At 43.1% G+C, this 24,895-nt stretch overlaps 1 protein-coding gene across 5 annotated transcripts in view; it reads left to right on the top strand.

Annotated features, from left to right (window-relative positions):
- The window catches only part of PTBP2 (polypyrimidine tract binding protein 2), a 70,341-nt gene extending 46,305 nt beyond the window's left edge, over positions 1-24,036 (top strand). For 2 of the 5 annotated variants that reach the window (XM_068166273.1, XM_068166276.1), the window contains 7 exons: positions 6,192-6,387; positions 14,136-14,290; positions 15,833-15,866; positions 16,486-16,578; positions 18,374-18,590; positions 19,265-19,342; positions 19,479-24,036. In XM_068166273.1, coding sequence (XP_068022374.1) covers positions 6,192-6,387; positions 14,136-14,290; positions 15,833-15,866; positions 16,486-16,578; positions 18,374-18,590; positions 19,265-19,342; positions 19,479-19,611 — 906 coding nt within the window. In that variant the 3' untranslated portion in view covers positions 19,612-24,036. The remainder of the gene's footprint in view (positions 1-6,191; positions 6,388-14,135; positions 14,291-15,832; positions 15,867-16,485; positions 16,579-18,373; positions 18,591-19,264; positions 19,343-19,478) is intronic. The other 3 variants (XM_068166272.1, XM_068166275.1, XM_068166274.1) reach the window with 3 other exon arrangements.
- Positions 24,037-24,895: the final 859 nt, after the last annotated feature.

Genomic DNA, 24,895 nt, shown 5'->3' with positions numbered 1-24,895 from the left:
TGCTGGTGGACAAGAAGCTCAACAGGAGCTCTCAGTGTGCACTTGCAGCCCGCAAAGCCAATCAGATCCTGGGCTGCATCAGGAGAAGTGTGGCCAGCAGGGCAAGGGAGGTGATTCTCCCCCTCTACTCAGCTCTGGTGAGACCCCACCTGGAGTACTGCCTCCAGTTCTGGAGCCCCTATTACAAGAGGGATGTGGAGGTGCTGGAAGGTGTCCAGAGAAGGGCCACAAGGATGATCAGAGGGCTGGAGCACCTCTCCTGTGAGGACAGACTGAAGGAGTTGGGGCTGTTCAGTCTGCAGAAGAGAAGGCTCCCAGGCGACCTAATTGTGGCCTTCCAGTATCTGAAGGGGCCTACAGGAAGGCTGGGGAGGGACTGCTCAGGATCTCAGGTAGTGATAGGACTAGGGGGAATGGAATGAAGCTGGAGGTGGAGAGATTCAGGCTGGATGTGAGGAGGAAGTTCTTACTCATGGGAGTGGAGAAGCCCTGGAATGGATTGTCCAGGGAGGTAGTTGAGGCCCCGTCCCTGGAGGTGTTTAAGCCCAGGCTGGATGAGGCTCTGGCCTGCCTGCTCTGGTGTGGGATGTCCCTGCCCATGGCAGGGGGGTTGGAACTAGATGATCCTTGTGATCCCTTCCAACCCTGACTGATACTATGATGACATCCCCAGATACCAGGTATTAAGCTTCAGGGCAATTGTCCGTGATTATTACATTATAAGGTATTGAGGCGTCTTGAATCCCGAGGAGCATAGTTTGTACTTGGCCATGGTAAGTAGTGTACAGGTGAACAGAAAAGTGCTGGATTCATATCCATTGTATCAGAAAACAACGTTTGTGTTCTGGGATTTCCAATTTTGTAGAAGAAAAAAAGATAGGGAACTGGTCATGGAACTCCACAAAAAGCCCTCGGTCGTAGTTTTAGAGAACAGAATGTGTTCTGCAGACACTTAGCCGCAGAACCTGCTCCAAGACAATTGTCTGAAAAAAAATGAATTCAAATATGTGGCTGTGCTGCATGCAGACACCCTCTCTCCCAGCAGATACTCACCATGTGATTGTCAGCTGCTTTCAGGTACTTACTTGTTCTGGAGTGTGTTTTGTAAGGGTTTCTCTTTTTAATGCGTTATGCTGTTACTCCCTTCTAAAGATCTTGTTTCTAGGTTCTCCTGCTTTGTGTGCAGGAAGAGAGAGAGAAAAGGGACTACATTCCTTTTGTTTTCACCTTATAAATTTGGAGAGAAGGCATGGGTTTTGTCATGTTGCCACTCTCTGCCAGGCTTTTCTCTCTACTTTAATTTGATTTTTCTTTATTGGACCTTAGTAAATGCATTCAAGCTATCCTCGTCCTGCAAGAGATCCATTTCCTGTCTTGGATGATCATCTTAGGTGCCTACAGTGCTTGACAAAGAGAGAGACAGACTATTTGTTGTGGCTTGAAGCTATGTGTCTCCAGAAATACCTGCTAGCTAAATCTCTGAGCTCTCTTTCTGAACTGGGAAATGAAAGTATCAAAGCGTCAAATCATGTTACGTCTTCCAAACTCTGTTCTTGTCTGTCTTCTGGGTGCTGGATGTAAAATAGCTAAAGAATATTTAATGTGGCATATCCCTTCCTGCTTTCTAGAGGGCTGTCTTGGCTGTCTCTTGTTGAAGGGAGGGAATCATTCCAGAGATATGTGGGTCTGTACAGGTCTTACGAGGCACCCATCAAAGCATAGTTCCTTTTAATCACGGCACTTTTCAAGGGACTCTTCTTTCACAAGGAATTGCAGGCATCTTGAACCCTGAAACTAATAGCTGTGACTTCTGTCCATGACATCAGAAAGCCCTTCATGCAGATGATGAAAGCCTGAGAGAAGAAATTGTTCTAGTCATGTTCATCCTCCGCTTCAGAGCCTATTGATAGATCTGACTCTAATCTGCGTGAAACTGCATCAGAGAGCTGCATCAGTCAATCAGGTGTTACAACAGTGGTAACCACAGACTATATTTGCCATCTGAGATGGCCTTTGCTCTTGTCATCACCTCTCTGAACATCCACAATCACACTGGAAAACGAGATTCTTGAGTGTCATGTAATACTGTAGGTCAGGAGCCCTCAGTACAGGGAGCAGGCCCAGAGGAAGGCCATGAAAATGATCAGGGAGTTGGAGCAGCTCTGCTGCAAGGACAGGTTGAGGGATCTGGGGGTGTTCAGCTTGGAGAAAAGGAGGCTCTGGGGAGTCCTAATGGCAGCCTGCCAGTACCTGAAGGGGGCTACAAGAAGGATGGGGAGGGTCTGTTTGCAAGGGCCTGCAGTGACAGGTTGAGGGACAATAGCTTTAAGCTGAAGAAAGGCAGATTTAGACTGGATGTTGGGAACAAGTTCTTTACTATGAGGGTGGTGGAACACTGGAACAGGTTGTCCAGGGAGGTGGTTGAGACTCCTTCCCTGGAGATACTCAAGGTAAGGCTTGACAAGGCCCTCTTTTTTTTTTTCTTTTTTTCTTTTCTTTTATCTCTGTTCTGCCCCCCTCCCCCCCCCCACCCCTTAGGAACAATCTGTTGTCTCACTTTTTAATCTCTGGGATCCTTCCTCAATCAGCAGTTTTTATCCCTTTGTCTTCCTGGCTGCTATGAACAAAAAGAGAGGGCAATTTGATGTTATTTTTAATAAATTAGGGAATGTTGTGTTTTATGGTGTGGACCTTAATTTCATTGGTATTCCCTGTATGGTCATTTTTACTGGCTGAGGCCAGTCATAGCTCTCTGTTCTGGGTCCTGCTGACTTCCCAGGCTATTTCTGCTGTTTCCTGTATTGTTAGGCCTTGCTTGTTTATTCTTGCCTTCAGTTAAGGGTGCTGCCCTGACACAGGAGCAGACTTCAGATTCTTTGTGAATGTAACTCTGGTTGTTTTCTTTTGTAGTAGTTGTCTAGGAATACTGGCTTGTTTCCTGCCAACTCCACTGCTTTGCATCTTTTAGTAGTATTTGGAACTGTGATTTTCTTTCTGGTTTCCTCTTAACTTCTGTGGCTCTCCCCTTGTGAGACCCCACCTTGAATGCTGCATACAGTTCTGGTGTCCCCGGTATAAGAAGGACATAGAGCTTTTGGAACAAGTCCAGAGGAGGGCCACAGAAATCATCCCAGGGGTTGGAAGACCTCTGCTATAAGGATAGGCTAAGGGAACTGGGATTGTTCAGCCTGGTGAAGGCTCTGGAGGGACCTTAGAGCTACCTTCCTATACCTGAAGTTATCCTACAGGAAGGCTGCAGAGGCACTTTTTACAAGAGTGTCAGATTGGATCTGAGGAAGAAATTCTTCACTCTGAGGGTGGCAAGGCTCTGGACTGGATTGTCCAGAAAGGTTGTGGATGCCCCCTGCCTGCAGATGTTCAAGACCAGGATGGATGGGGCCTTGAGTGACTTGGGCTATTTGATAGGCATTCCTGCCTGTGGCAGAGAGGTTGGGTTGGTTAGACGATCTCTAAGGTCTCCTCCAGCCTAAACTGTTCTGTGTTTCTATGGCATATAACCATGCAGCATACTTAGTTGTTGGTTGGTTGCTGTGGGGGTGGGCTTGTTTGGTTTTGTCAGTGGTGGTGTTTTTGCCTCCTGGAAAAAAAACTTACGAGGTCACAGAGAAAGTGGTGTGGATAATCATGTGTCTGCACTGTGGAGTTGAGGCCCTCTCCTTGGGCTGTCTGTCAGCCTGAATCGAGTAAGAGGTTTTTTTGGTCTCTCTTGCCTGTTTTCTTTTGGTCTTCCACATGTCCTTACTAGCTCTCTTGTTTGTATGCCAGGTGGGGGTTGGTCCAGAACAAGGCAACACAGTCTCAAGCTAGACCGGGGAGGTTCAGGCTGGATGTTAGGAAGAAGTTCTTCATAGAAAGAGAGATTGGCCATTGGAATGTGCTGCCCAGGGAGGTGGTGGAGTCACCATCACTGGAGGTGTTTAGGAAGAGACTGGATGGGGTGTTTGGTGCCATGGTTTAGTTGATTAGATGGTGTTGGTTGATAGGTTGGACTCGATGATCTCAAAGGTCTTTTCCAGCCTGTTCTGTTCTATTCACCATGCATTATCTCAGGGATCTGGCTGACAAGCTCATGCTGGCAAGTGAGCATGTTCTCATCAGTGCATCAGAATAATTACTCCCCTAAGAAGGTCCAGGGGGCACTCCTTGGAGGAGGAGTAGGGTACTTTTTAGTAACAAGGGAAGGCTGCCAAGGGCCTGTTGATTGTTCAGTATCATTTCACTCTTACTGTTGCACGATGAGAAAAGTTCGGATTCTTCTGTCATTGAGGCTTAAGTAATAATGGGTTTGCCGGCACAGGCAAGGTAAAGAATGATACACTTGTGACTTTGGCAGGTGTGTGGTGCGGTGCTGTGTCACCAGTCCATATATCTATAGATAAATGCTCAAAGAAAAAGAAGTTTCTTAGCAGTCATTAGAGTCCTTTGAGACTGTGTCTGTCTTAGCACTTTCTCCAGGATGTCTGAGAGGAGCAGGTGTGAGGTTCTGTTCTACATGCTTTTGTTCTTGTGTAAGAAGCAGCACAGGATGGTACTGGGCACTCCTCAGGCCATACCATGGTCAGTTTTGGTACCCACCAGACAAAAAAAAGAGAGAGGAGCCAGAGAAAGGTCACGGTAGTGAGAAAGGACTGGGCAGGCTGCTAGGTGAGAAGAGGCAGAGAGAATTGAGAATGAAGGCTTAGGGGAGCCCTTACCAACATATTCCAGTACTTTTAAAGGATTGCTACAAAGAAGCTGGAGGGTTCCCTTGTTGCAAAGAGTCACCTGGAAAGGACAAGGAGCAATGGGCACAAGTTACTGCTGGAGAGACTCTGGACTAGAGGAAAGATTTTTCCAGTGACAACAGTCAGCCACTGGAATAATCTCCCCAAGGAAGTGGTTCCAATTCCCCAAGGTTGGACACTTAAGATTCACCTGAACAGGTGCTGAGCCATTTTGTCTAGGAGATGCGTTTTCCAAGAAGGGTTGGACCAGATGATCTTTGAGGTCCCTTCCAGCTTCATTGACTCTCTGAATCAGGGTGGTAGAAAGCATTGTTTAGGCTGAGTTTCAAGCAGAGGAGTTTCCTTTTTAGTTGCTTTGACTATACATGTGTTGAGAAGAGGTCTAGAGTGATACATTGCAGCCCAGTATTAATCAGAGGTACCAAAAGATGTGATTTTTCTTTTTGGAAGTGTGATTTGTTTGGGTTTTCTCACCATCTCTCTCTATGTGTGGTAGTTTAGTATTTGGCATAACGACTTGGTTGAACAGATCCGTTTCTAAGATGAGGTCTGTCTTCACCTCCCAGCATTTCTTAAGAGAAACCACTAAGTTGGTTTCTACTCCACTCTACACTCTACTACTCTAATCAACAAGTCTCAGTGTTTTTAATCTCTTGTATTTAGCAGTTAGTGCTTTAAGTGAAGGGAAGGAATGCTGAAGCTAAATAGAATAAAATCCAGGTATACCAATTTGCTTGATCCATAATGAAGATGTACAAAAGGCATGAGTAGGCCTTTTGAGAGAGTGTTTTCAGAGTTCTGAGTGGCATCACCTTAAGAGTTGATGTTGCCACTGCTTCAGAAGTAGCAATAAATTGTGACAACAGGACTCATTTTTGGGGTTTTATTACTTAAAGAAGTGTTCTATTAAGTTAGCAAATAAAGCTGCTTTGCTTTCAGTTTTGACACTAATTGCCTTCAAGGGGAGAAGACAAACCTGCAGGAACAATGTAAATAATATGCTTTAACAGTGAGCTGTCTAACAAGGTATTGAAGTCTACACTGATTCTTTTTTAGGTCAACTTTCCTTAGAGTCCCTGTGTGATTGATTTTATTTTTTGGTTTGAGACATTTATTTGGCATTGTCTGAATCAAAGCTCTACTGTGAAACACCAGGTTTATTAACTCTGTTTGACAAAGTTAACTTTCAAGTTTGACTGCATGAAAATGTCTCTTGCTGCTTTGGTGCCTGAAAAGCTTCTAGGTACAAGTAAACATCGAGCTTCCTGGAATAATGTTGAGAGGTGGATGGATTTTAATCTGAATTGGTTTTAAGGCGGCAGTAAGACAGATCAATATCTATACACTGACCTTGTTTGAAATAAAAAGCATTAATGATGATGATAAAAAGAAGTTCAACTGACCTGTGTTTGGGTATTTGTAAAATAAATTGCCTCCCTTTTCCAGGCCTTAGATGGTCAAAATATTTACAATGCTTGCTGCACCCTGCGGATTGACTTTTCCAAACTGGTGAATTTGAATGTCAAGTACAACAACGATAAAAGCAGGGACTACACTCGGCCTGATCTGCCTTCGGGTGACGGACAGCCAGCCCTGGACCCAGCTATTGCTGCAGCGTTTGCAAAGGAGACCTCTCTTCTAGGTACGGTTTCAGAATGTCAGAACCTGATATTGTTCATTTGGTGTTGCAGTTGCTTGGTGAAAATGGGTTTTTGATCCCTCTGACAATTAAAGATCTTTAAATTGTGGCAGTGTCCAAAGAGGGTGTCAGGGTTCACTCTCCACTGTGATCTAGGCCAGGAAGGCCAATGGGATCTTGGGGTGCCTTAAGAGGAGTGTGTCCAGCAGATCCAGGGAGGTTCTCCTCCATCTCTATTCTGCTTTGGTGAGGCCCCACCTGGAATATTGCATCCAGTTCTGGGCTCCCCAGTTCAAGAGGGACAGGGATCTGCTGGAGAGACTCCAAGGGAGGGTTGCGAGGATGCTGAGAGGACTGGAGCACTGCCTGATGAGGAGAGGCTGAGAGCCCTGGAGCTGTTTATTCTGGAGAGGAGAAGGCTGTGAGGGGATCTGATCAATCTTTAGAAATACCTGAGGGCTGGAGGTCAGGAAGGAAGGGACAGGGACAGCCTCTGCTCACTTGTGACAAGGACAAGGGGCAGTGGGTGGAAACTACAGCACAGGAAGTTCCACCTCAACATGAGGAAGAACTTCTTTCCTGTATGGGTTCCAGAGCACTGGAACAGGCTGCCCAGAGAGGCTGTAGAGTCTCCTTCTCTGGAGACTTTCCAGCCCTGTCTTGATGTGTTCCTGTGTGACCTGTGCTGGATTCTACCTATGGTCCTGCTTTTGCAGGGGGGGGTGGACTGGAGGATCTGCTGAGGTCCCTTCCAACCCCTAACATCCTGTGACCTCAATTGAAGTAACACTAGTACATTGTCTTTAGAAATCCTGCATCCATGAATGAATGTGTGATAAAACATGAAATGCACAAAGTATATGGAAAGTTAAGTTAGCTTTACTTTTATTCCCAAATAAGTCGTCCTCTCTTTTACATGGTTCTTGTTGGCTGCTGCTGCCCACTCTCCCACCAAAGTTTATGGGACTTAACATGGTTTACAGTTGGAATTCATTCTAACGCGTGCAACATCAGATGATGAAAACAATTTTGCTGATTTCCTTCAGTGAGGAATGATACTTGCTTAGAAAAAGGAAGAAGTAATAGTCTGTGGTTTCTGTAAATAAAAGGGAAAAAAGTACCCCAACCTCTGTACTTGGACTGCTGTGGTCCATGAGTTATAAAATCCTCCCAGCTTTTGAGTTCATCAGGCTCTGTGAAATACACAGGCAAGGCTCTGTGAAATACATAGATGGATGTAGCTTCTGACTACTAGCAAAATGATGAGTGCATGCTTTGGGAGAAATCTGCAGTGGCTTTTTTGTTTACATTTCATTGCAGAAGTTTACCTCTTCTGTCAAGTTTCTGCTCTTTCCTGTGATCACCCTTCACTCTTCAAAATTTAATAGCACTCAGACTTAATCTCCTAGCTTTTATCCAACATTATGCTGTGATCCTTGTTCTTCTGCTTAGCATTTTTTTCCCATCATTTCTCTTTTTTCTTCTAAAGAAACTTTAAGAACAACAGAGGCACAAAAATGATTGAAGCAGCGGAACATCTTCCTTATGAGCAGAAAATGAGGGAGCTAAGGCTGTTTAGCTTGGAGAGGAGGAGACTGAGAGGAGACCTCATTCATGTTCATAAAGATGTGCAGGATGAGTGCCCAGAGGCTGGAGCCAGGCTCTGCTGCGTGATGCCCAGTGACAGCACCAGGGGCAATGGTGGAAGCTGAGGCATAGGAAGCTCCATGGAAACAGGAGGAAGAACTTTTTCCCTGGGAGGGTGACAGAACAGTGGAACAGGCTGCCCCGGGGGTTGTGGAGTCTTCCTCTCTGGAGATACTCAAGACCCGCCTGGATGCATTCCTGTGTGACCTGCTCTGGGTGATCCCGCTCTGGCAGGGGGGTTGGACTGGACGAGCTGTCAAGGTCCCTTCCAGCCCCTAACATTCTGTGATTATGTGATAGGCTTCATGGCTGTCATTTTTTGTACAGGATGCATGAAGCTAATGGCAGGGCTTATACAGTAAAGAGGAGTCCCTGGTCTATGTTGCATATGTTAGAAGGCACTCAGTGAGCCCAGGACAAGGGTGAATATTATAGTTAAGGAACTGTATCTACCATTTTCCAGAATCAAATTACTTGAAAGATGCATTTTATATCTAGTTGTAAATTCCATGCCCACTCACCTCCCACACATTTTGGAGTGCTTGACTTCACATCCTCCAGTATGATTTATGAAGTGGTGTTTCACTTGTAGCTGCAGCAGAAGTTTCAGAAAGTCCAAAGATGGAAAGAATCTTACTTTCTCTAAAGAACCACCATAAAGCTTTTTGCTGTTGTTTGGTCTCTTGCTTTTGGCGGTGTTATTTGTTTGTTTTTCCTTTTCTTTCCTTTTTAACTTCCCATCATTTAAAAATGCAAGTCTCTCATTTAATGGATTGTTCACAAACACTCCTCCATCTTCCCTGCAGAAATTTAGGTGAATGCTGTAGAAACACCCTGGAGGCAGGAAGTAATACTTTTGTCAGTGCAGCTGAGCTGCAGTATGAGTAGTGAGACAAAAACAAAGTAGAGAAGCTGCTTATTGATGAGAGTCGTCATACTAGATGTTGTAAGGCAAGGATTTAGAGAAGGAGAGAGTAAAGATTCATTGAAAGTGTGCCAAGTGCAGCATAACTTAGCTAACTAATTCTGCCATTTTCTTGAATCCAGAGAAGTTGCTTTCCAGTCTCAGGCTTACTAACTTGCTTGTAGGATGCATCAGATCAACAGGTTTAATCTGCTTGGCATAGTGGAATCATGCTCTGAGGATGCCTGGATCACTGCATCATTTTGGAGTGTCTGATATTTGGGGTTACCATGTTTCATGTAGTTATCCAAATGGCTTCAGTTTGAGCAGGCAAAATGTTCCAGCATTTTAGGCTTGAAAGCCAATTGGATACTTTTGTGATGGGTGTCTACAAAGCTACATGAATTTTCTAATCTTTTCATTTTTATAGTGCTTATTAATCTTTTTTGTATATTAAACCTTTTTGGGGGCTAGTAAAATTGCAGAGGTGACAGTCATATTAGCTAATTAAATATTCTAATTGCATTTCTGAAGTCATGCAAAATGGTGCTGAGGGGACTAAATAATGTGACCTGCTGTGGTTAAATTTCATTGGGGAAAAAGACCTCAAAACCTAGGGAAAAGATGTACCTTTTGCAAGAAAGAGCTGGATGTGCTGGAATGCATCCAGAGAAGGGCCATGAGGATGGTCCAGATGGCTGGAGATGCTCTCCTATGAGGACAGACTGAGAGAGCTGGGGCTATTCAGTCTGGAAAAGAGAAGGCTCCAAGGAGACCTTCCTGTGGCCTTCCAGTATCTGAAGGGGGGCTACAAGAAAGCTGGGAAGGGACTTTTTAGATTGTTAGGGAGTGGTAGGACTGGGGGAAATGGAGCAAAACTAGAAATGGATAGATTCAGACTGGAAAGAAGCTCTTCCCTATGAGGGTGGTGAGACACTGGCACAGGTTTCCCAGAGAGGTGGTGGAGGCCTCATCCCTGGAGGTTTTGAAGGCCAGGCTGGATGTGGCTGTAAGCAACCTGATGTGTAGTGTGAGGTGTCCATGCCCATGACAGGGGGGTTGGAACTGGCTGATCCATGATATCCCTTCCAACCCTCGCAATTTCCTGATTCTCTATAATATTTTCATTAATACCTGCAGAACGCTGTTAGCTGTAATTGTTGGAAGCTAAAATAAAGCCCAGGACACAGCTCTGTAATACCAGTTGATCATATTTCTAAATAGTTGCAGATAAGTCCTCCAATTTTAGCTAGTGTATGGCACAATAACTAATCATCATCATGCAAGTTGTTCCTGTTTATTTAAAACATGCTGAAATGAGAATGGGTAAGCAGAGTGCAGATCATGCAGGTGATCTTAGCCCACGGGCTTCATTGTTTCATCTACTGCATCCTCAGCTGCGCTGAAATCAGGTGTCAGAAATTGTTGGGACTGTAAATCGGACATCTTCCCAATGAGTCTTGTTACCTTCTCAAAGGAGGAGAAAATTACTAATGGACAGAATGGGCTGGTTTCAAATAAATTATCAGGAGCAGATAATTGAGTTTTACATACACACACAGTCTCCCTGGCTTCCTCTCTTGCCCAACCAAAGTCACAGAAGATTAACTTACGGAAAGAAAACCAACTTTTGAATGAGTAGCAACTGTATTTTACTGAACTGAAGCAAACAAAAGAGTTTAAGGGCTGCTTAAAATTGCAAATACCAGTATGTAATAATACTTTGATTTAGATAATTGTTTCATGTTACAGCTGGAAATACCTTGGTGTGGTTAGGGCTCCCACAGCTTTCGCATTTGCTGCCTTTCTTGAGCACGTTCCCCTAATGCTGCTTAAATTACTTATTAAACTAATTTATTTCAGAGGACAATTATTGAAAATATTTTTGCATGAATGGTGTTGAATTAATATTTGGTTTTTAACTTCTTTAGTGGAACCAAAGTATATCCTATAGAGATTTTGGCGCTGTGATGAACTTTGTTTTTTAAGTGTGAATTCCTTGGCTGCGCTTCGCCTAACTATGGACAGCGCCCTCAAAGCTTGATTAGTCATCTTTTAGAACCCTTTAGCCCTGAAAATGCTGAGCTGGCTTAAAGTTTCAAAGGTTAGGGAGAGGTGCCTAGACACACTGGGAGATTTGAAGTGCTCTAGTGTCTTGATGTTTTCCAGTGGCTAAATGATTGCTTTTGGTCTAGTGGAACATAAGTGTTTTCCCTTCACGTGGACATCTGTCGCACCTTACTGTCACTCTTGACAGTTCTGTCTGTGTGACCTCTACAGTAGCTGAGTATAAAAAAACAGCAAGTGCAATACAAAGCACTCAACAGGTTTCCAAACCAAATTGTTTTTAGAGCAAAACATCATATTTAGGTTAGATTTTTGCCTTGGCATTAGCATGTGTCAGTATATGGTATTGCAATTTCCTTTCACACAGGATGGATTTTGAGATACAATTTCTACACTTGGAGTGGCCTGCCTAATTTCCTGTCCTTTCTCTGAGAGCTGGTGTTACTTCTGGCTTCTTTGATGGAAGACCTAAAGCAGCTCTTACAATGGATACTCAGACAGTAGCATAGCTGAGGGCACTACTTTTCTAACCCCCAGCTAGCTAGTGCTTGGCTTGTGATGAAGCATAATTTGTATCATTTTGTTGCCTGGTTAGTGTAACTGGCTATTGTTTCCATAGGCCATCCAGTAGTCTCAAATCTGAAGTGCTTGTGCAGGATGGAAGGGAGAAAGGCAAGACAGGGTTTTTGCTTCTTTATGTGTCGCCGCCAGTCACACAAATACCACCTACAATGTAATAAAAAGATCATATTCATTGCCTTCTGATCCAAGTAGATTTTTTTCCCTTTATCTTCTGATATTGGTGATGACTGGAATTACCATTACTCACAACTTTATATTTCAGGGGGTTGACCAATGAACACTAACACTTTCCATCTTTTCACTTTATTGGAAAGCATTCCATATCTTTAATTTCCTTTATTAGAACATATATATTGTCCTTCCTTCTGGATGTGCTTTGACAGGAAATGACCAGAAAAATCTTTTGCTATGCTTGATTAGTAGTAGTGATAAGCACTATTGCAGCAAAGTGATGGATGTCCTGTTCCCTTTGATGGATCATTTGTCCAACCCAGCAAAATGTGTCTCACTTTTATTTGTTTTTAATGACTTGTTTTTCACAAATGTGGAATTGTACCAAAACATAACCAGAGACTTGGAATGAGGAAAGAAATGTCTGCTGGGAAATAAAATAATCTGGCTTACTTCCCCCCTTCAGTCCCTCTCTGATACTAAAAAGGGCATGATACTAAAAGAAAGGGGGGGGGGGGGGGGAAGAATGTTTGAATATATTTGCTGTTATCTATTTGGGAATTGACTGAAACTGAAATATTTTTCTCTTCTGACTTCCTTTGAAATAAAACTTAATGTGGTAAGGAAAGTAGTCATAGGTTCATAGTGTAAAGGTTATAGCTAGACTGTCTGCTGGGCATCACAGTATCACCAAGGTTGGAAGAGACCTCAAAGATCAAGTCCAACCTGAAATACTGGAGATACTGGCATACTGGAAGATTGGCCTAAAGTTGTGTTACTTTTGCATGATCACCACAGAATCACAGAAACACTTGGGTTGGAACAGACCCTCAGGATCACCAAGTCCAATCCACAACCCTGCTCTACAAGCATCACCCCTAAACCATAGCCCCAAGCACCACATCCAGACCACCTTTAAACACATCCAGGCATGGTGATGCTGGGAAAAAAAATCTCTACTGGCCAGTGTAAACTTGCCCTGCTCCAGCTTGAGGCTGTTCCTCTTGTTCTATCACTAATTACCTGTGAGAAGAGACCAGCACCAACCTCTCAGCAGCCTCCTTTCAGGTAGTTGCAGACAGCAATGAGGTCTCTGCTTAGCCTTCTCTTTTGTAGACTAACCTGCCCCAGCTCCCTCAACCTCTCCTCACAGCCTTGTTCTCCAGCCCCTCACCACCCGAGTCTCCCTTCTTCGTCCCCACTCTAGCCCCTCTATGTCATTCCTGTACTGCAGTGCCCAACTCTGAGCACAGCATTAAGGTGTTGCCTCACCAACACTGAGTACAGAGGGACGATTCCCTCTCTGCTCCTGCTGGCAAATAAGCCTTCCCAGTGAGACTTCTCAGATGATTTTTAATCAGCCTCTGCTTCTTCAGTCGCTTTTCATAAGATTTAATCTCATATAAGCATTAGAATCTTTGCCAAGATAGTGAAATCTGAGAACTCAATTGCAGGAAAAGAAATAGAATGTCCGTGTTTTATTTTCTTTGGGGTTTGTGTATGTGTGTTTGGGGGTTTGGGTTGGTTTTGTTTGTTCATGTGAAAAATGTTTGGTGTCCTTTCACTGAATTCTGTAAAATGCAAGGTTTTGATCAAATGTTGTAAAACTGTGGCTATACAAACTATACAGAGTGCATATTTATCCCAAGGACTTTTTGACAGATCCTGGGAATAACGCATTTGCCTTGTACCCCACTGACTTGAACAGGCAGAACCAGCAGGTCTCAACAGGACTTTCCTTGGAAGTGGGGAAAAAAACAAACCACAGCTGAAAATTTGAGTGGCATAACAATGATTTTCTCAGGGAATTGGCTTAGGAAAGCCATTGGGCATAACCAGCAGTGTTTCTTGAATCTTGAATTTAGAAGTTTGCCTCCTCCCCTTATTTATGCTACGGCTCTGAGGCCTTTTCACGTGACCAATTCCAGCATTGTACATTTAGTTAGGAGCATCAAACTGAAGTAGGGAATGCCTCTCACAGTGTAATGGAAAAGAAGGATCTGAATGATGGGGGAGAGCACAGTTAGTGTTTATCCTTACCGATCTGATCAACATTTACTCTAGATCATTTTGATGAAGCACTTGAAGTGTAGTTGCAGTACGCTGGGAAGAGTTTTGCTGCACAGGAGTGTTTATTTGCATAGAACATTTTACACCTCATCATTTCTCTGAAGACTTTACATGAATTGAAAAAACAAAAAACACCCCAAACTTCCCATTTCCTGATGTTGATTTGACAACCCATTTCACAAGCCTTTGGACAGCTTGGTGTGCTTTGTAGAGCGCTGTATGCAGCACTTGTGCTGAGATAGGTGCAGTTTGTATTTGTTTTTAGACGACTTGTGTGTGTTTCGTAAAATATGCTTTATTTTAAAATTAGGGCTTCCTGTTGCAGCTGTTCCAGGAGCTCTGAGTCCTTTGGCTATTCCAAACGCTGCTGCCGCTGCTGCAGCTGCTGCTGCCGGCCGTGTGGGAATGCCTGGAGTTTCAGCTGGTGGCAATACTGTCCTCCTGGTTAGCAATTTAAATGAAGAGGTCAGTGAAACAACTTAGTGTCCATCCCTCTCCCTTTAGTCACACTTCATTTGTCAGTATTTTATAATTTCTTTCTGTTTGGCCTCGTTACTTCTGGATTTTTATGATCAGAGTAGGTTTTTTCCCTTTTTTTTTTTTTGGTTGTTTTTAATAATTTCCAAGCCATTATTGTTAAATACTTTTGTTTTCCCAGGTAGCTGGCAGCTGTAAATGCCCTTTGACAGTCAGCTACCTGATTTTTCTCAGAAAAATGTGGTAACTGCTCGTTTGACATTTGAATTGAAAGCTTTATTTCTTCCCCCCCACCCCCCCCCCCACCCCAACAACTCTTTGTTGTAATTAGAATCATGTCAAGTAGAACTTCTGTTTAGTTTCTTCTGATTGTTTGCTATTTCATTTCATGCTTGTATCTCCCATTTTGAGGTCTTAATTTACGTGAACTGCTCTAACGCATTTTTCTTTGAAGGTTCTCCTAATGATCTTGACAAGCCGCTCCCCCAGTCTCCCTTAGGATTTTTTTTTTGTCTTTGCAGTTACTCATTTATCTTTGAAAATAGAAAAAAAGGGGGGTGTGGGGGGGGGTGTGCAATTGAGAAAACTATTGGCAAAGCCTTTTCGAGTTAACTATGTCTTTCCTGCTAACTGGGCAGTCTAAAGGGGTTTATTTAGTTGTGCATTTTTACCGTCCTTTACGTTATTTCGATGGCTGTGAACGCTGGTATGAAATGTGGGAAGTTTGTATCAGTCAAGCTGTTCCATTTTTAACTGGCCTCTGTCACTGTAAATCATGAAGCTTTTATTTTTTTTTTGCCTTTTTATTGTTTTTTTTGGTTCTTTATGGTCCGGTACTATTTCGTCATCCACGGTCTTGCATGTGAAAATGTTTGGGGTCAGAGTGCCACTGGAAGATTTTTTTGCCTGCATTTCATAACCAGCCACGCTTACGCAGTTTAAAGTTCTGAGTTGAAAATTTCTACTGCATGCTTTTTTTAATTTATGTTCACGTTGAGATGAAATGCTGTAGTTGACTCTTTATATGAATGTACTTTACCCATATTTGTCTTGGGTGACTACATTTTACTCAGTTTTTCTTGTACAGTACATAAACCAACCATTTTCTGACCAAATTCCTGCATTTCCTATGTACTGACCTATATTTTATTTTGTTTTTTTGTTCCCCACTTCCTTATTTTTTTTTCTTCTGCATTGCTGTATTCCCTTCCCCATTTCATCCTTTTCCCTTTGTGTTCAACTTCCCTTTCCTTGTCTTTACCCGAATTCCCATGCCCTTCCCTGTCTTACCCTTCTCCTCGTCTTTGTCTACGTTCCCTGTCTTTCATTCCCTATGTTCATGCTTCTGTGCTTGAACAAAATGTTCCTCGGACCAACTTGCCCCAATTAACCGCCTTGAAACCATGATCCATGACCACCTCACCATTCTGCGGGAACCACCCTTCGTTATGGATGATCTGTTCATCTCCGCTCTTCCTCGACTCTTCTCTCTTCTTGTCTTACGCTGCTTGCTCTTCTCTCCTTCTAAAGATGGTTACGCCCCAAAGTCTGTTTACCCTCTTCGGTATGTTATTGTTAGCACTATACTTTTATTATTGATTTGGCTTTGGTTTTTGGTTTGCTTTGATTTTGGTTTTCTTTGGTTTTTTTGGTTCTTTTATTTTTTTTTTGGTTGTTCTATTTTTTTTTTTCCTTGGTTGTTTAGTTGTTGTTTTGTTTTGGTTTTTTTGTTTGCTTTTATTTTGTTTCATCTTAATTCTTACTTGTAGCTAGCACTTTGGCTTAAAGTTGAATAGTAAATCTGTTGCTGTTTTTCTTTTTGCTGTTTAAAACTCTCCATAGACACAGTTTTTTTTTGGTTTGGTTGTTTTGTTGGTTTGTTTTGTTGGTTTTGGTTGGTTGGTTTGTTTGTTTTTTTTTTCTTCTAATGCATGCTAATATATTTTTGCATGGTTGTTAATTTAATATCATTCACATAGCTTTGAGGGTTTATCAGAAATTATTCTTTTCAAAATTCACTATTCGAAATCTTTATCTCCTTTATTCATTTGTGAGAGTGTTGAGTTTGAGCGAGTGATCTCGTTGCCGTCTGAGTGTTCCATTGATATGTCAGAAGAGACGTTGCTTAGATGACCAGCTTTAAAATGCACTTTTTCTTTTGGGTTACCTTTGGCTTTGAAAAGGTGTTTATGGTGATGTGCAGCGTGTGAAGATTTTGTACAATAAGAAAGACAGTGCTCTTATACAGATGGCTGATGGAAACCAGTCGCAGCTGGGTAAGATTCGTTTTCTTTTTGTGCTCCTGTGTGCTGGGTTGAGGCGGCCCCCTTCCCCACCCCTGGCAACAATAAACACTCAGACAAATGGATTGCAAAAGTGATGGAAAGTGTAAAAGTTCACTGCTTTCTATTTAAAGAAAGCCAAAAGCACAGTGACAAAGAAAAATCCCAAAACAGACCCAGAGAGATCTCATCCCCACCTGAGGGTACACCCAAGACCCCCAGGGCTCCTTCTTCCCCCTCCCACTGCTAGGCTAGTCTCAGCTGGCCAGGTCTGAGACTGCCCATCCCCCCATGGCCTTGGGCCTAGCCAGGCCCAAAGTCAGGAGACATCTCCCCCAGTTACTGTCTGACGGAGGAGGAAGAGAAGAGAGCGTGCTAGACTCCGCACTGCATCTTATAGTGGTGCAAAGGATTGTGGTAGGAAATACTACATAATTTCCTGTGTCCACCCCTCTGGGCTGGACTTCTGGACACAGGAAGTAAACACTGCAGGGGAGCACCCAGCTGAAACTGCAACATTCAGGTGAACTTAATGGTGGTTCTATTTGGTGCTTTTGTCTTGTGTCCTTGTTGCTCACCAGATCCAAAACCTCATCACCTTGCACTTGTCTCTGAGTTCAAAGAGCGGACAGAAATACTTTTACTCCCAAAGGAAGTAGAATAAAGAGGCTCTTGTTGAATTGGAGAGAAATACAGAAGTTGTATTCAAAAATATGCAGGAAAATACAGAATGCGTGAATCCTTAACACCTAATCCGTGTGCAGGATACATGGAAACCCCCAAAAAACCTTCTCCCGAGCAGGCTAAACCACAAATCTTCAGTTGCTCATTTCTCCTCACCTCTAACATACCGCCCCAGGGCTTTTTCTTCTCCTCCCCATTGCTAGGCTGGATTCAGGCTGGCCAGGGCTGAAACTGCCTCCCCTTGGTCCCTGGCATTAGACCTAAACAGGCCAAGATTGTGCAGTAAAAATTAGTTAGGCCCTGAAGGCCACCAGTAAGACTGGAACCATCCTCCTCCACACCAGCTAAGGTAGCTCACTGCATCCAGGGAGAAGCAAGGGAAGAAAAAGACAGTAACATTGCAACCAAATTTCTAGAGATGCAGGATTTATGGGATTGAATGGGACTGAGAGGCCTTGAGCACAAGCCCTATGAGGAGAAACTAAGGGAGCTAGCATTGTTTAGTCTGCAGAAGAGGAGGCTCAGGGGAGACCTTATTGCTCCCTACAACTACCTGAAGGGAGGTTGTAGCCAGGTGGGGGTTGGTCTCTTCTCCCAGGCAACCAGCACCAGAACAAGAGGACACAGTCTCAAGCTGCGCCAGGGGAAGTTTAGGCTGGAGGTGAGGAGAAAGTTCTTCCCAGAGAGAGTTGTTAGCCATTGGAATGTGCTGCCCAGGGAGGTGGTGGAGTCACCATCCCTGGAGGTGTTCAAGAGGGGATTGGACGTGGCACTTGATGCCATGGTTTAGTAGTCATGAGGTCTGTGGTGACAAGTTGGACTTGATGATCCTTGAGGTCTCTTCCAACCGTATTGATTCTATAAGTAACGAAGTTACAATTTCCTGGTCCATTCCCTGGACCTTTTAAGTGTCATTTTTCCCTGCCACACCATCCCCACCACCACAGCACCGTGAGCACAGGCCAGCACCTACCTGTTTCTTGATTCCGGTCTTTCAGCACCTTGACCCTTTTCTTTGTGTGGGTGTCCTTGTGTTTGCTCATGTGGTGCACCACAAACTAGGCAGAAGTGAGACTGAACGGAGTGAACAACTTGTCTTTTCCAGCCATGAGCCATCTGAACGGACAAAAGATGTACGGGAAGATTATTCGGGTTACCCTTTCTAAACACCAGACAGTGCAACTACCTCGGGAGGGGCTTGACGACCAAGGACTGACAAAAGATTTTGGTAATTCACCTCTGCATCGCTTCAAAAAGCCAGGCTCAAAAAACTTTCAGAACATATTCCCTCCTTCTGCAACGCTGCACCTCTCCAATATTCCGTAAGTGTCGGCTCTTCCTGAGCCAGGGGTATGAGTGTGAACCGCAACACATGGAACTGACTTGGGAAGAGGAGGCTTGAGAGAGGATCTGATCAATGTCTATAAGTGTCTGAGGGGTGGGTGTCAAGTGGAGGGGGCCAAGCTCTTTTGGGTGGTTCACAGTAGTAAGAGAGGGAACAATGCACACAAACTTGAACATGGAAGGTTTCACCTCTACATGAGGAGAAACTTCTTTACAGTGAAGGTGATGGAGCACTGAAACAGGCTGCCCAGAGATGATGTGGAGTCTCCTCTGGAGACTGCATTGCTGTGTGGACTACCTGGGTGATTCTACTCTGGTAGGGAGGTTGCACTGGATGATATTCTCAAGCTGGACCAGGGGTGGTTCAGGCTGGGTGTTAGGAAGAAGTTCTTCATAGAAAGAGAGATTGACCATTGGAATGTGCTGCCCAGGGAGGTGGCGGAGTCACCATCACTGGAGGTGTTTAGGAAGAGACTGGATGGGGTGCTTGGTGCCATGGTTTAGTTGATTTAGATGGTGTTGGATGATAGGTTGGACTTGATCTCAAAGGTCTTTTCCAACCTGTTTTGTTCTATTCTATTCACCATATCTGGAGGTCCCTCTACCATTCTGTGACTGACAGTTCCTTGCTTATGCTTTTGTCTTTCTGTAGACCATCGGTAGCAGAAGAGGATCTCCGCACACTGTTTGCTAACACTGGAGGCACTGTGAAAGCATTTAAATTTTTCCAGTAAGTAATCTTTCTGCCCTTAACTTTTAAGGCAATGGCTTTGCCGCTCGTCTGAAGGAAGCCCGCATAGAGGATAGCGATCGTTAAGCACCACCCCTGTACCGTTCAGAGTTCCTAATGCACTCTTTTGTTTCAGAAGAGATCACAAGATGGCTCTTCTTCAGATGTCGACAGTGGAAGAAGCTATTCAGGCTTTGATTGATCTTCACAATTACGATCTGGGAGAAAATCACCATCTGAGAGTTTCTTTCTCCAAGTCGACTATTTAAAAAGGCGGATTGAACAGGAGGGTTTATTGCATTGTTTGGTGTTGTCACCTATTGACTGTTCAGGAAAGTGGGGACCAGAGTTTGTCTTCTGTTTTTGGGTTTGTTTGGTTTTTGGTTTTTTTTTTTTTCCTTTTCTGTTTTGTTCTGGTTTTATTTTGTTTTTCATTCCGTTACCATTCCTTGGTTTTAACAAATAGAATTAAACCTCTGAAGCAGCAGCGATGCTAGCTGCTGTTCCTCAGCTGTTGTTTAGGTACACCATCGTTTTGTTTCAAAGAGTTTTCAAGTTGATACCACAGTTTTTCAACGTGCCTTAAAAAAAAAAGGAAAACTAGTACTGCTGGAATTGCATCACTAGTGGAAAAAACAAAAAAAGCAAATTGGGTTGTCTGGGGCACATTGTTACACGATAATTTAAATATGTTTAGGCAGGAGTGTGTAAAAAGGTTAAGCTTTTGTTTCTCCTGCTTGATAGATTTCTTTTATCTGCTGGCTGGTCACTTATTTTTCTTGGAGTAAGGTCCGCCGAGGGATTGAAATGAGGCTGTTTGAGTTCTGCTACTTTTTTGCTTTGTGCTCTTTTTGGGTTTGGTTTTGTTGTTTTGTTTTTGTTTTTTTTTTTTTTGTTTTTCTTTTAAAGCCTTTTGTATTTCATGGTTCTGGTCTAGATTCAGTTCTGAATGTAGGCATTAGTTCAAGTTAACAAGGTACAGAACATTAATTTCTTCAAGGACGGAAAGCGACTTCTGTGACTTTGAGCCCTACGTGAAGAGCGTTGTGGAATCTTAACCTTTTTGTACACACTCTTGTGGGATGTATCATATAAATGTCAGCACTAAGTAATGTCCTTGTTTGTGGCTGAATATTTTTCATAGATGTTTTTTGAAGTTGACATGACTTACGTGCATTTCAATATATCTTGGCATCTTTAGTTTGTAATTAAGATATGGAATATGGTTGTGGATTTCTGAGCATGTACAGACCGGTCAAGCTAGTCGAGGACATGGTGCATGTATTTTTCAGTGCTGAAGGAAGCGGGCTGCAAGTGCTTGCAGGAAACTTTGTGGCAGTTTTTCTGAAACTGACAACCAGGTGGGACCAAAGTTTATGTGCCTTTAGTCTTAATTTACCTTGCATTGTAATATTCAGTTTTAATAAATCTCTTCAGACTATTTTGTATTTAGAAAACTGATCTGACTTTACTATGAACATGACTCAGAATCTACAGATCCAGTTAATTTGCAGGCAGTTCTGTCAGCGTGAACTGCTACCTCGCTTCTGTTTCGAATGACCAATACTTTTTGAAGTTGATGTACTTAGTTTGGAGATCCATAGATTCTGTTACTATGTAGAGGAGAAAAAAAAACAAACAAAGAAGAAAACCAAACAAATGGTCATGTATATTTTCTATTAGTTGAGTTTTTACATCTTTAGAATTGTAAAGTTCAGCATAGTTTGAAAGTGGCACAATTAAAAATTAATTTTCTAACAAAGTTGGGAGGTTTGATGGTTGTTTAATTTCTGTTTGTGTGTACTCTGCTTACCTCTGTAGCATGCTCAATAAACACTTCTGTAGCTCTGTATTCACCTTTTCTGTCTTTCTCTGCTGCTTCCTATCTCTTCTCTCCTTTGTTTTTTCTCTTCTACTGTGCTTCTAAATTCATGTTTATTCTCTGCCAGGGTGGGAAAAGCATAATATTAAAAACCCACAATTTGTCTTTTTCACCATGAATCTGGTGCTGTGAAAAATGCCAGCTCTTCATTTGCAGAAAGCTAGTGACCCCTTTGCAGGCATATGTGTGCATATTAAACGTTTCCCACCCTGTTGTAACTTACTGCTTTAAAGACATAACTTTTATTGTAGTTTGTTAGCTCTCTCTTTCTATCTTTTCAGTTTTGAAGCAGTTTTATGCACTAATAGATCTCTCAGGTTTGCCATGCTCTCTTGCTGCAGTTTCATCTTTCATTTTTTTTTGTCTGCTAAAGATTTTTCTACTAATCATATAGTATCTTCCTGGATTGAAAGTAACCAAGTGTTCAATGTTAGTTAGTTAGTGGACCATCCATATGCCAGCCCAGGATGTTTCATCTTTTCAGAGCCATGGGTTCAAATGAATGTAAAACCAGTTTGAGCACTTTAATAGTGTGTTTTCCATATTGATTTGAGCTGATTGCTGTGGGTTTTGTTTCTTTTTTTCCCCCCACCTTGACCAGAAACAGGCTTCAAACTTCTACACAGTCCCTTTTTAAGAGTAACTTTGTGATCTTGAAGCATTGGCTTTGGTAAAATCTGTCACTGTTCAATTGGAAGCATTTTTTTCTCCAGTACAACTACTGTAGTTTTACTGATGTCAGATGACTTCTGTTCTTTGGGGGTTGGTGTTCAAATCAATAAATAGCTGTCAGCTTTAAAAGTCACAGTATAGCATAGGAGGCTTGTGTTAGTCTTCACTACATAAAATAAAGTGTGTTAGGTTTTCCCCTGTTGTGTCAGAAATGAAGCCAAGAGATGACTTCAGCTGTACTCCAGATACCACACTGGTCACCCAGGCTGGGATTCTAGTAGTATCACATTCATCCATACATGACACTCACAAGTCAACACCTCTCTACAACTCAGGCACCCAAATGCACTGCTGTGCCTGTCTCCCAGTTGAGCAGTAGCTCAGGGTCCACCCGAGCCAATTTTCCTGTTCCAGCCTTCTAGAAGTGAAAATGTGTCTGATTTCCTGTTGCATATCAGAATGTGCTTGCATGTTTCCCATAGAAACGTGAATTGCAACCGACCATTCCCTGGGTTCAGCTTGTGCTGATCTGCTTTCAGTTGACAGCATCTGTATCTGATGGCCCTACAGTGATCGCTCTGTGTCTAGTTCTGAGAGGACTTTATCCATCTGCAGTGTTCACTGTTTACAAACACAGAGGCTTTGGTAAAACTGTAACTTAATCCTTTCTTGCCAGGCTTATTTCCTTGCCACAACAACAAAAAAGTTTCTATGCTCCTTTTCTTGTTTTGAAAAGCTGTGGCAAAACCCTCAAGGGGAAAAAAGAATGTACATTGGATTTGGTTTGTTATCAATTCACTACCTTTACTTGGGGGTTCTCTGTGGTTTGTGACAAACTCAGTACCTCTGGGGTTCTCTGGGGTTTGTTGCAAACTCAGTACCTTTGGGGTTCTCTGTGGTTTGTTGCAAACTCAGTACCTCTGGGGTTCTCTGTGGTTTGTTGCAAACTCAGTACCTTTGGGGTTCTCTGTGGTTTGTGACAAACTCAGTACCTTTGGGGTTCTCTGGGGTTTGTTGCAAACTCAGTACCTTTGGGGTTCTCTGTGGTTTGTGACAAACTCAGTACCTTTGAGGTTCTCTGTGGTTTGTTGCAAACTCAGTACCTTTGGGGTTCTCTGTGGTTTGTTGCAAACTCAGTACCTTTGGGGTTCTCTGTGGTTTGTTGCAAACTCAGTACCTCTGGGGTTCTCTGTGGTTTGTTGCAAACTCAGTACCTTTGGGGTTCTCTGTGGTTTGTGACAAACTCAGTACCTTTGGGGTTCTCTGGGGTTTGTTGCAAACTCAGTACCTTTGGGGTTCTCTGTGGTTTGTGACAAACTCAGTACCTTTGGGGTTCTCTGTGGTTTGTGACAAACTCAGTACCTTTGAGGTTCTCTGTGGTTTGTTGCAAACTCAGTACCTTTGGGGTTCTCTGTGGTTTGTTGCAAACTCAGTACCTTTGGGGTTCTCTGGGGTTTGTTGCAAACTCAGTACCTCTGGGGTTCTCTGTGGTTTGTTGCAAACTCAGTACCTTTGGGGTTCTCTGTGGTTTGTGACAAACTCAGTACCTTTGGGGTTCTCTGGGGTTTGTGACAAACTCAGTACCTTTGGGGTTCTCTGTGGTTTGTGACAAACTCAGTACCTTTGGGGTTCTCTGTGGTTTGTTGCAAACTCAGTACCTTTGGGGTTCTCTGTGGTTTGTTGCAAACTCAGTACCTCTGAGGTTCTCTGGGGTTTGTTGCAAACTCAGTACCTTTCCTCTGGGGTTGCACTTGATTTGTTTATGAATTCAGTACCTTTACTCAGAGGTTATATTTGTATCAGCCAAAATTAAAAGCACTGAGAGTCATAATTGTCACGGAAGCTGTTTCTGATCCACTCAGTGAAGAAGGAAAAACAACACCACTCTTCAGTTATTGATACTTAGTCTTAAAGTGGAATCTCCTCAGAGGATACAGGTTTGATATCCTACCTGCTAGAACTTTCAAAGGCTTGGTTTTGGGTTTTTTTTTTGCCTCTTGGTACTGCATTTTGTATAGCAGTTTGTACACCTTTGTTATAAGAACTGTAAATAAGTTTGTTTTTTTTTTTCCTTCTAGTCTTTCAGACTGTCAAAATGCAAAGCATCCTTTTTATTATTAAAATTTTGCTAAAAATCAGATTTATGAATAACTTCTTACGCTCCCATCAAATGTCAGCTTTCAGGTTACCTTTGCCATAGGCAAGCTGCTGCTCCAAACTCAAGTTCCCAGTTTTTAACGTAATTCTAGGGTTGATTTGCTGGGTCGTGGGTGGTTGTTTTTGACAGCAGGTGGTTGCTCATTTGTTTTTCTTTGGGAGTTATTAGATTTTATTTTTTTTTCTGTTAATGGAGCAATGAAATTTTTTGAAGTCCAAAAAATGATTCTTTGAGGGAGGTGCTGCCCAGGGAGGTGGTGGAGTCGCCAAGCCTTTATGTGTTTTTAAAGGTGGTTTGGATGTGGTGCTTGGGGCTATGGTGTAGGGCTGACCCTTGCACAGTATGGTTTTGGGTTGGACTTGGTGATCCTGAGGGACTTTTCCAATCTGCATGTTCCTGTGATTTCCTTCAGTGTCCACTGGGAAATAAAATACGTAAATGAAGTCATCCCAAACCTGCTGGCCTTCTGCATCAAAATTGTGGCAAAGCTTCACAGTCAAGTGAAGGCACTTGGAAATATTTGTGTTGTTACTAAAAGGCACCTTGGCCCTGCAGGAATAGTAGCTGATAGGACACAGTCTCAAGCTGCACCAGGGGAAGTTTAGGTTCAAGGTGAGGAGAAAGTTCTTCCCAGAGAGAGTTGTTAGCCATTGGAATGTGCTGCCCAGGGAGGTGGTGGAGTCACCGTCCCTGGAGGTGTTCAAGAGGGGATTGGACGTGGCACTTGGTGCCATGGTGTAGTAGTCATGAGGTCTGTGGTGACAGGTTGAACTTGATGATCTCTGAGGTCTCTTCCAACCTTATTGATTCTATGACTACTTGTAGATTGCTGGGTTGAGTG

The sequence above is a fragment of the Melanerpes formicivorus genome, unplaced genomic scaffold, assembly GCF_026170545.1.
Source record: "Melanerpes formicivorus ecotype bairdi unplaced genomic scaffold, bMelFor1.0.p_v2 SCAF_99, whole genome shotgun sequence".
NCBI classification, from domain to species: Eukaryota; Metazoa; Chordata; class Aves; order Piciformes; family Picidae; genus Melanerpes; species Melanerpes formicivorus.
The sequence above is the reverse complement of the archived record's forward strand: the minus strand, read 5'-3'. Positions and strand labels throughout refer to the sequence as shown.